Source organism: Porites lutea, chromosome 4 (assembly GCF_958299795.1).
Source record: "Porites lutea chromosome 4, jaPorLute2.1, whole genome shotgun sequence".
Taxonomy (NCBI): Eukaryota; Metazoa; Cnidaria; class Anthozoa; order Scleractinia; family Poritidae; genus Porites; species Porites lutea.
In genome coordinates this window covers 1,729,365-1,739,885 of record NC_133204.1, presented here as the reverse complement: position 1 = coordinate 1,739,885, position 10,521 = coordinate 1,729,365, and the positions used below count along the sequence as shown (strand labels likewise).

General features: G+C 36.5%; 2 protein-coding genes across 4 annotated transcripts; one reads left to right on the top strand and one right to left on the bottom strand.

Annotated features, from left to right (window-relative positions):
• Positions 1 to 39: 39 nt before the first annotated feature.
• LOC140935181 (uncharacterized) lies at positions 40 to 2,496 on the top strand. 2 transcript variants are annotated; one of them, XM_073384716.1, is made up of 2 exons: positions 40 to 768; positions 1,993 to 2,496. In XM_073384716.1, the coding sequence occupies exons 1-2, from the start codon at positions 150 to 152 to the stop codon at positions 2,241 to 2,243; spliced, it is 870 nt and encodes a 289-aa protein (XP_073240817.1). In that variant the 5' UTR covers positions 40 to 149; the 3' UTR covers positions 2,244 to 2,496. The 2 variants fall into 2 exon arrangements, with proteins under 2 accessions (XP_073240817.1, XP_073240816.1); XM_073384715.1 differs by having other exon boundaries at positions 1,990 to 2,496.
• A 142-nt stretch (positions 2,497 to 2,638) lies between these two features.
• Positions 2,639 to 8,782, bottom strand: LOC140935182 (uncharacterized). 2 transcript variants are annotated; one of them, XM_073384717.1, is made up of 7 exons: positions 8,714 to 8,782; positions 8,220 to 8,273; positions 6,784 to 6,902; positions 6,248 to 6,355; positions 5,569 to 5,699; positions 4,611 to 4,811; positions 2,639 to 3,795 (listed from the first exon to the last, which is right to left on the bottom strand). In XM_073384717.1, the coding sequence occupies exons 2-7, from the start codon at positions 8,238 to 8,240 to the stop codon at positions 3,743 to 3,745; spliced, it is 633 nt and encodes a 210-aa protein (XP_073240818.1). In that variant the 5' UTR covers positions 8,241 to 8,273; positions 8,714 to 8,782; the 3' UTR covers positions 2,639 to 3,742. The 2 variants fall into 2 exon arrangements, with proteins under 2 accessions (XP_073240818.1, XP_073240819.1); XM_073384718.1 differs by having other exon boundaries at positions 8,220 to 8,255; positions 8,714 to 8,755.
• Between the last annotated feature and the right edge of the window lie 1,739 nt (positions 8,783 to 10,521).

Genomic DNA, 10,521 nt, shown 5'->3' with positions numbered 1-10,521 from the left:
ACAGCCACATGGGATTGTTCGTCTCAGTTGCCATGCAACGCAAATATGGCGGACAAGGGTACAGAGAGTGTTGGGCTTTAACCAGACTTTGAAGCAAAGCAAAACAACGTTACACGTTTTCGTCGTCAGATTCACCATGAAAATAAGTTATGGCAATCAAAGGCCTTTCAGAGGAACAAAAAGCTGCTTTGGCCGAAATAGTCTCTTCGGAAACTCTATTTGATATTGAAGAATACATCAGACCCCAATTTCCACCCAAAAGAGCAAGCGATGAATTGAAAAAAGGACAAAGCGATTTACCAAGCATAAACTTATACTCTAGAAGGCGTATCGTTCAAGATGGACACGGAAGATGGAGGGAGGTGAAACCTCAACTTTACTCTAGCAATTTACAGCCGCTTTCATCACCGGCAACTGCAAACGTGAATAAGAAAACGACGAGGAGAGAAGAGGAGAGAAGAACTGTTGACAGCAGACTTTCTCGCCACAAGGACTCAGTCGATGATAGTTCACTAAAACCTTCTGGAAACTATAACAATCTGTCAATGGCGTTGAGATCTAACGTTTTCCCGGGCCTAGGCAACAATCAGTGGCATAGTACAACAGCTAAAGTTTTCAAGGAGCAGCTGGTTATACCATCATCACAGAGGGATAAGTTCTTTGGAATTCAGACTGATGAGTTTGGACAGTGGTCTGCAGCTAATGTACATCATGAAAGAATGAAGAAAAAGTGGGATGCCTACCTTGATACCTTACCTAAACAGGCAGGTAACTGTTAATTGCCTTCTAATTTTCTCTGGACAAAAAGCAGAAGAAGTAAATTGATAACTCTATTAGACTATATACTGAGCCTGGGTTTAAGTTGCCAAACAGCTCTTTTGACTGATTACACAAAGAAAAATAGATCTCTAGAGAGAGCACATGTTTACAGTTTTTGTTATTTCTGTTGTGCACTTGCGATTTTGTCGGCATTATGTCAACAGAGAAAAGAAAAATCTAATGGAGATTGCTATGTCTACTTTTGTCAAAGTCAACAAAGTGTGATTTCTTGCATCATCGAAGAAAAACATTTTTGATGCAAAAGGTGACGCTTATTTATCTGACGCATTAAGTTGTGCTTCACCTTCATATAGCGTGCTGATGACTAGCGTGGAAAAGAAAATGAAGTGTGACTTCTTGCATCAGGAAATAATAATCCTTTCAATGCAACAGATCACACTTATTATAAAGCATGCTGATGCTCATAATTACCCCATTTCTGCAAAAAAATATCTTTTGACTGGAAAAAAATAATAAATTCATTTGATAAATTGACAAGCAGCAACTAGAGGATAATAGACATAGACTCTCCGATGTTTGCAAACTATTTTGTATCTGGCCTTCATAATTATCGCTTTTCTTACTTGCCGACATAATTTACGGACACGACCTGTCTGCATAGTGTCACAGTTTCTATGGAAACTGTAAACACAAGAAGACCACCTAGACCACCACACCTAGAAGATTTTGTTCACAGTTGCACTACAGGCACAACATGGTGATGTGTTCAGACACTGGTTACCTGGTATTGTGTTTTGTACAGCTTTGCTCCACTTCACTCTAGCAGATGATACTGGATTTTTCTAGTCTTCAATTTTTAACACACAAGTTTTTAGTATGTTTATTTGCCAAAAAGAAATTTTATCCCACAATAATCAATTGAACATTTTCCATAATTCATTATCGCAATGCTCCTAAAAGATTTTGATCAAAGATAAATTGTAATTGATGATCGGCACATACACCACTAGGGTCTAGTTAGTGCCGATTTGGGACCCACATCACATTTGTACGAACTAGTGAATAACATTAGACCTGTATTGTATTATAACTAAACACACAATTATGGGCCAATACTTAATTTTTTTCACTCATCGAATGGGCCTGCCATAATTTTTTCAGTTTTAATCCTTTTAGTAACATTTCTTTCTAATTTATTTTTTAATAAAGCAGACTGGAAACCTCAAGTACCAAAAGAGGTAACTCAAAAGGTAGAGAAATCTCCTCCTCAAGCTAAAGTCAAGAAATCCAATCTAAAACCAAAGCCACAGAAGAAGGAACAAAAACCTTCAAGCACTGAAAATACAGTTATGCCTGAGGAAATTCCTCCTCCTTCCTTGCCGCCTCCGATTGACATTCCTGCTGATGATGATGACGACAACTTTTGGGACTTTTATGATAAACCTTTTAACAAACCAGCATGAAATAATCATAGCAATTTACTGCTTATTAGCTTATTCAAGGAAAAAACTATTGATTGGCAGAATTTATTGTTTAGTTTACTGAAAATCAGTTCTGAGAGCATCATACAGAGAGACTGCCAAAGAGATTAGAAGTGTATGGCCATACCACAGGATTGTGTCCATAGTTTGATTCAATAGCAGTGGTTCCTCAGAAAGTCTAGTCAATCTCAATAGTCTGCGTGGCAGGAGCATGAAGAAGGGGAGGAAGGGGAGAGGAAATCTGCATGCCTGCCTCATCTTCCTCTTCTGATGCTTGCCACTCTGGGTAGACACTGCACTCACTGTGAAGCTGCCACGATAGTAACTATATAAATATTAAATACACCACCAATTTATCTGGACTGAAAAGACAGAGATTATTGAGATTTTCCTTTTTTAATACAGTGATATTTTATAAGTTCAAGTTGTACAATAATTATAACAAAATATTAATGCAATTTTATTTTAATCAAAGTTCAACAATATTATTAAAAGAGGTAATGTGAAAAATGAAATACATGTACTCATGGAGGTTTACACAGGATAAACATAGCTGTGTTTATAAAGTTGTTCCTGTATTATATGATAAACCAATAAAAGAAGCTCTTGATGAGTTCTAAAGTAAAAAAAAAATCCATAGAGAATAGGTTGTTTGTTTTCTTATAACAGATATCTTTTGCATATAATAAGTTTTCTTTAATACATTATCAGAAAAATTGAAACTTTGACACAGGTGCTGGTTTGCCATGCAAGCAATTCCCCATTTAGCCTGTTCCAGGCTCCAAGATAGTGAGAAATGCGGATTGAGAAAAATTGGGCAAAACCATGTGGGGGCTGGGAAGAGACAGAGTAATGGAGCCTGTAAGAATTGTTTTCAATACCTCATTCCAGCATATATACCAGCTCTTGGTATACCCAATGATTGGTCAATTGTCACAGTTTACTTGTTTGCCACCTACATCAATTTATTATTTGGCTTCACAGAGCACAGAGTCTAACAAACATGTTGAGCATGTGAAACCCCCCAACAACGGTTCCTCTTGACATTTTGCAATTTTGACACGAGAAATGGTATTTCAGGAAGTGACAGGGTAGTGGGCAGATTGAGGCATTTAAAAAATATTGCCTAAGGCCCTCCCCTTTATCTTTCCGCTCTTTTTCACTCATTTGCTATTTCACTGCTCACTCGCTTCTTTTGCTCCCCTACACTGACCAAGAGCCTGGTACGAGCTATTCCTCATTATTTAAGCTATTTTTTATTATACAGAAAAATATGAGATTGCTCATAAAACAAAAATTAGCTTGAATGTTCTAGCTGTCAGCCTCAACAGAAGAAATACAGCATAAAAATTAATGTTAATATAGTTTGAAACGTACACTATAATACAGATTAAAATAAATATTGAGCAGCATACTATGGACATAACAGACATTTTCAACATCATCAGGTTATGCGACAAAAATGCCCCTCGAGTTTACTGTCACATTGTGGAAAGGATTTCATCTGCAATCTGGGTTTCAAGTGGTCCTAAAGCTGCAATAAACATAAAGTGAAACAGAGATGAAGAGGAAAATTTAAATGCTGTTGCAGAAGAAAGTGAATCTCTTCCTTGAAAGCTTAAATTTTTTTGTGATTGTGCACGCAAAGATACAAATGGACTGTGGCCTCTTTTTTGCACCTATATTTATTTAATAGTATTTAGAGTAAATTACTCAATACAATATGTAAATGTTTCTCACAATTATGTTTTGCAAAGAACACTAACATTACTGTCATTAGATTGGCAATTATAATTTATGAAAATTGAAGAAACTCTGCAGATTTCATTCAGCTCAACAGCCATTTGCAGTTATTTTCAAAGCATGTTTCCTACAAGATTTGATCTGTAGGAAATGGACAACAACTTCTTAACAAAAATTTCTGTCCAAGTCTTTTTCTTTTCTTATTATGCTTATACTTGAAATGGAAATGGACAGCAACTCTAGCCACTACAGAAAGCCTTCTGGAAAGCCAAATGACATGGCCAATAATATTATTAGTTAGGTGAACTGCCCACAGTCATATATCATATGAATACCTATGTATTAACAGTCGACTCTCTCTTAATGTCGAGACGTGTATTTTAAAAAGTCAGAAACCTTCCTAAATTGGACACCTACAACAGGTCAGTCGCTGTTCTCTGGTCCTCTCCTTTGACTCTGTATCAGGCAAACACTTCTCTAACATGAACACTTTATAGTGGTATAATGCAGATGTATATACTAGCAATATCTATCTAAGAGAGTTGACTACTAGCATTTTAAAGCAAAAGGAAAATAAAAAAATTCAGGTTTAACTGAGAACATTACCTCCAGGCATCTCTGGAAAAACAGTGTCTTGCCCATTATCAAAAATGCCAACAATATCAACATCATTTTCTGCACCATTGGTGACAGTCTTGAGGGGTGAGCTGCCTTCTGGAAGCAAATCGGTTACAGGAACCGTTGTACTTGGTATGGGACCAGGGGAAAAGGCTGAGGATAGCTGATCATCTTCAGAGCTTGATTGGACTGCAAAGGAGAATGCAGTCATGTGAATTATAAGAAATAAAGGAAAAGGAGTAAAAAAAAGTACAGACTCAAAGCCAAGGCCAAAAGCAAGGTAGGAGTCCCAGCTTTTTTGGAACTGAGGCCACAAAAACCTATAAGGACATACCTAACTAGTCGCTAGAGCAATTTACTATTTGACACATTAGCCCTCAGAAATTTTGCACAGAAACAACATTTCAGGTTAGATGAGCCACTTTTAGTCACTATTTAGAGTAATTAAAAGAACAGAAACATTGTTTACAAGTCAGCACTAAGCTAGCTACACTGTGCTTTGTAGGGTGGCAGTTTTGTTTGTATGGTTTTGCTGCCAGTTGTGGTTCAGATTTATCCCTGATTTAAATGTTATCTTCCTCTTGTTCTTGGTATGGCAGTTTAAAACAATGAAGAATAAAATTTCAGCCAAGGAATATAAAATTGAAGCACAACATATATGTAAATTAAGGCCACCCAAGATTGCACTGGCCTAAGTGATCTATACATGAAACAAAATAATTCTGAGATGCTTATAAACCTCACTTTACTCAGGCCTTAGGCTTTTGCTTTGTAAGGAAAAAATCCCAGAGACATTAATATTTTTATTTTTGACTGGTTATGTGATCATTTCCAGCTGGCTTTAACTTCAGCCACACACTGCCAGTGTGTAAATAATTATTCATATAAACTGAAGTGATGGGTGAAGTGGATAAGCAAATTGAAATAAAATTGGAATTGTTCATACCTTCTATTTTCTTTTTCTTAGCTTGTGGTTCACTGGATGGTGCCTGGGTCCTTTCCTTGGTTTTTTTCACATTCTGTGAGGAGGCCTCCTGCTCATGAAGCCTTTTTTTGAGAGCTGATTTTATTTGAGCTCTAATTTAGGAAAGAAGGGGAAATAGGATGTAAACCAAATTGCACTGTCACTTAGATTTCAAGTTGCCTGGTAGATGCAATAGACCTTTCCAGCATCATGCTCCAGTGAGCAAACTTAAAGAAATGAGGACGAGGCTCGGGTGGACAATTTCATACAAATCACTGTATTTTGTCCACCCGAGCCTTAAGCTGGTGCCTTTTTTTTACAGGAATGCGGAAAAGGTCTATTAGAACTGGAGGGGAATTGAATAGCTAGGAAGATCATTTGGTTCTATTTTTCTTTTGTTTTCCATGAAAGCAGCCAGGGGTCATGCTCATGGTAGCTGGTGGAGATTCCAGGTGCCAGACCCTTAGTGATAGCGCAGCACAGCAAGATCCATGATGTGGGTTTTTATCTCTCATGATGATTATCACTAAAAGTTAAGTGATGAAGTTCTGCTTCATGGAAATACTGGTACGTTTCAAATGACTCAATCTTGATCTTATATTAAAAAAAATAATTCCCCCTTTGTTTTACAAAATAAATGATGTAAATAATAAATACTCACACAGACTTGTTCTTGACCTGACCACTTATCTTCTTTAAATCTTCTCCAAATCTTTTTACTGCATTCCGCAACAATTCAATCTCCTCGTCTCCCCATTTGCCACTATTGCTGAAATGATTCAGATTAATAATAAAATCAATTACAACTGAAACTGGTGAGAAAAATGACTTAAGATCCTCACACTGTGGATTTGCAATAATTATTCCAAACTGCATACTGTACACAATGTAAACCTTTGTCCTTTTAAAGGAAGATCAATGGGCAAGATCAGTGGGCATTTAATTTTTATGCAATTTTAGGAAGTACAATACCTACCCTTGTATTAAAATTATACTTGTCAGAGTTTTATGAAATTGACCCCTGATATATATTCATTTTTGGTTAATTTTGTCATTATAAGTAAAACAATCACCAAACAATTACAGTAATTTTCAAATTTACAGAAATTATTTAACATTACTTTACTATCTACCGCATAATTACAGGTCATCTAATATTATATAAATATGATATAATTATATTCATGTTATTAGCACCTTGTATTTGCATTTGAGGGTGATGTCAAACTAGCCTCATTGTTTAAAGGATGCAGTTGCATTGTCAGTTCTCCTAAATGTGAAAAAGCTTCTCCAGCAGCTGTGAATATTTCAGCTACCTATAAATAAACAGAGCAAGTTAGAAATTTAAATTTTCATTTTTGTACACGTTGTTAAGTAAACAAAACATTTTCTGTGCAAAAATAGCTTTACCATTTGCATTCAGTCAATTTTTCCAAGTTGAAAATGACATACTGTAAAATTCCGAAAATAAGCCCCAGAGCTTATATTTTTCAAAGGCCCTTTTTGTAGGGGCTTATTTTTGGAGAGGCTTATATTCGGAGGGGCTTATCTACGGAGGGAAATTTGTGTTTTCAAATCGATTGAGCTAGCCTTAAAGTTGGAAGGAAATTTATCGGTTTTGCTTTGTTTTACTTTTTATTTGAGGGCAATTTTCCAAGTACAAGCCCCCGGGGGGTTATTTGGAGGGGCAATTTAATGGAGGGTTTTTTGCATTACCGGTTTAGGGGGCTTATATTTGGAGGGGCTTATACATGGAGGAGCCTATTTTCGGAATTTTACGGTATTTATTATCACAGATGTCACATTTATTATCACAGATGTCACCTCCATTTTCAGAGCTCGCATGAAGCTACATAAGAGGGCTTAAGCAAAGGCTTTTTTGAGCGAGGCACATCAACCCAAAGTGAGACCTTTCTCATTTTAAAACAAATTGACAATATCAAATTTGTATTCTTAGTCCCTTTTGTATTAAAGACACAATTATTCGTCCAAAAATTCAGGCAAAAATACTGCTCAAGAATGAAAAAAGTCCACTTCCGCTTGATGTGTGTCACTAAAAAACGTCTTTGCTTAAGTTCACTAATATCACCCCCCATGACTTTTCCCTGGTTCTAGATGGAAGTTCCTATTACTGACCTATCCGTAACCTTAAATAATAGCCGATTCTTCAAAACTCAAATACTGGTTTTCTGTCGAAATGATCTTTGAGGAATGGCCACAGAAATGCAATACTGATGATGCATTTCTACCCCGATCTGGAAGTGCTTCTGATAGAATGAAACAAATTTTCAACCAATCAGAATTCCAAGCTCTACCTAGATCTGGGTAAGATTATCATATAAGATCAAGTGCTGGCATCATGATATTCTGGCTATTTTGTCATGCTTCCCTAGCACGTAGAAGGTCATTTTCACTCAGTCTTTTCATGTGCATAGGCTTATGGCTAGGCTTAAAAATAAATAAAGAAAGTCAGGGGATTTGGTCATTTTCCTTTTACCCATCTAAGTACCTTGATTTTTCTTTGATCTTATATGATAATCTTATACAATAAATCTTTATTCCCCATAAGTACGTTTTCCTACTTATTGAAAGCATTTAACTTTTTGCACACAAAGAAATACATCTTTCCTTACCTTTGCTGCAGACGAACTCATGTTTGGGTCACTTCACTTCACTGCATCACAAACCTAAATTCAAAGAGTGTAATTGTGCAGAAGATACATCACAAATCACGTATAAAACATAAACATAAAGCCTTTATTTTGACACGATAAGAGTTAAAGCTAAAAAGCTGGTGGGGCCGTGTATACATGTAGTACTAACTAAAATGAATTAACTGCAATATAAAAGTTTACATTAAAATACTAAAAATACTACCCGTGAAAACTTTTGCCATTAAAGTCATCCTGAAGTTATCAAAGTTTCTTTATAAATAATCTAATATAAATAAAACCAGCAACAGATATACAGATCATCCGTCGAGTTTTAAAAGGTCGGAAAACGTGAATCATGTGAAAATCTAAGCTGGTAATCAGAGCATTGCTTAATAATTCTGAGAATCGACAAGGAAATATCAGGTTTTGTGCAGGGTATAAATCTAGCTTCATCATTAAATGCCAATATATACCTTTCAATCCTTAGATTCCTCACATCTAACCGAAATATGACCAAAAATTCTGAAAATTCTCTCTCAAAAGGAGAAACAATTCAGCACGCTATTGATTTTGTTCCGACCGCCATTTTGTAATCACATTAGCTCCCAGACTCTTGATGGATAAATTAACCGCGCGACCTGAGCCTGAGAACCGAATGCAAGTTGCTAGCACAAACGCTTATTTCACGGCTGGTTAAGTTTGTTCTAATATATAGATTTAGCCAGGGCTAAAAGCGAAGCTCTCGTTGATATACTTAAAGTTTACTCAAACAAAAAATATCAAAATCGTGTGATGCTAACAGAACGGCAGAAAAACAAACAAACAAACAAACAATTCAACAATTGGTTTAATTAGCAAAAAACAACAGTTGCACGTGCAGCACACTTCTTTGCTGTTGCTTTGCACCACTACAGCGTGGAACTTCCAAATTACGCGTTTTATGAATAGGGAAACTAAGCAAACTTCGTTTTCGAGCGACGCACGTGCATGAACGTTTTACATTCCTGAGCAGTGTAGTTTTGTCCAAATTTCCAGTTAAATCGTCTCTACAAGTGCAAAAAAACTAAGCGATACTAATTTTATAGCGTCAATGCCTGTAGTAAAAGGCAAAAGTCCTCACTTCAGGTTGAAAACAAAAGACAAAAAAGCCTTTGCTTAAACTCTCTAATGTCGTATGTGTTCCTGTTCGCTTTTCTTTTCTTCACCACGGCTCATTTTCACCTCGTGGCCGCTTGCATTCAGTCTCTTTTTCTCACCGCCACTTTAAAATTTTCATCTTTTTCTTTTAACGAAAGTCGTCGCCTTTTTATGTTTTATCTCTCGCTATAGAGATAAAGAATCATCAATTTTTGATGGAGGCAAATTAATGGCAGATAGATATAGCCCTGTCTCCGTTGTCCACGACACTGTAGACATTACAATTTAGTCCCAAAGAAAGAAACGGCTCACGCAGTTGTTGTTTTTTCTCTCTAAAAGTCCGGGTGGCCTTGCGATTTTACCTCATCAAAACGCGTGGTTGAAATGCAAAATTTCATCTCCAGTGGCTTACATGAAGGGGTGGACGTTCGTATGTAAAAGGACGATTTTGTCAGAACCAAAATTTCGTGGATGGATAGACAGCCAAGTTTTCTTACCTAGGGTGCTCCGCTTCGCCCGCTTCGCGCGCTCGAGGGCTCCGCTCAAAAGATGCGTTTTCGGTGTCTGTTTTCGGATACATGATTAGTGACGGTCGAAGACCAGTCATAAAATAAGGATGAGTGTATACAGAGATTAAAATGAGAATATACCGAAGTTTAACGTGCTGTGACGGGGGGCCGCTAAGAAGGAAAAAGGAGCGGAAAAAAATGTAACCAGGAGCCGCGCTCCTGCCTGTTACATAAAATAAAGCAATGAAAAAATGCTCTGATACTTTAAGGAATGAAAAATAAGGTGGATTTTACAATTGTTTTAAAAATTGTTCCTTAAAGTGACTGTTTTGTTGAATTCAATCAGTTTTCAGAATAAGTAAAAATTTTGGAATTCAGTGAAAAAAGCATTGACTTAACTAGTTTAGCTGTGGAAGATTTGTTTGTTCACCATCATCCCTTACTCTGCTCATTAAATCAGTCTTGCCTTTGAAGTAGTACGCGGCCTTCTTTTGTTTCGAGGGAGGAATTAAACAGCACTTAACTCTTTATTTATCTTTCTTTCCTTTTTGTTGAAAGTCATTTGGTTTACTAGTGTCCTAAGATTAATTAAAAAAAGTAATCGTGATAGTGATTATTGACTTTGGGTTAATTAT

Excerpts from the sequence above, each read along its gene's own strand:
- LOC140935181 (XM_073384715.1), top strand. The coding sequence starts at position 150 with ATGGCAATCAAAGGCCTTTCAGAGGAACAAAAAGCTGCTTTGGCCGAA. Across the intron at positions 769-1,989 it reads TACCTTACCTAAACAGGCAG|CAGACTGGAAACCTCAAGTA; the intron begins GTAACTGTTAAT and ends TTTTTAATAAAG.
- LOC140935182 (XM_073384717.1), bottom strand. The coding sequence starts at position 8,240 with ATGAGTTCGTCTGCAGCAAAG. Across the intron at positions 6,356-6,783 it reads CCCTCAAATGCAAATACAAG|CAATAGTGGCAAATGGGGAG; the intron begins GTGCTAATAACA and ends GAATCATTTCAG. Across the intron at positions 5,700-6,247 it reads CAGGTCAAGAACAAGTCTGT|AGCTCAAATAAAATCAGCTC; the intron begins GTGAGTATTTAT and ends TTCCTAAATTAG.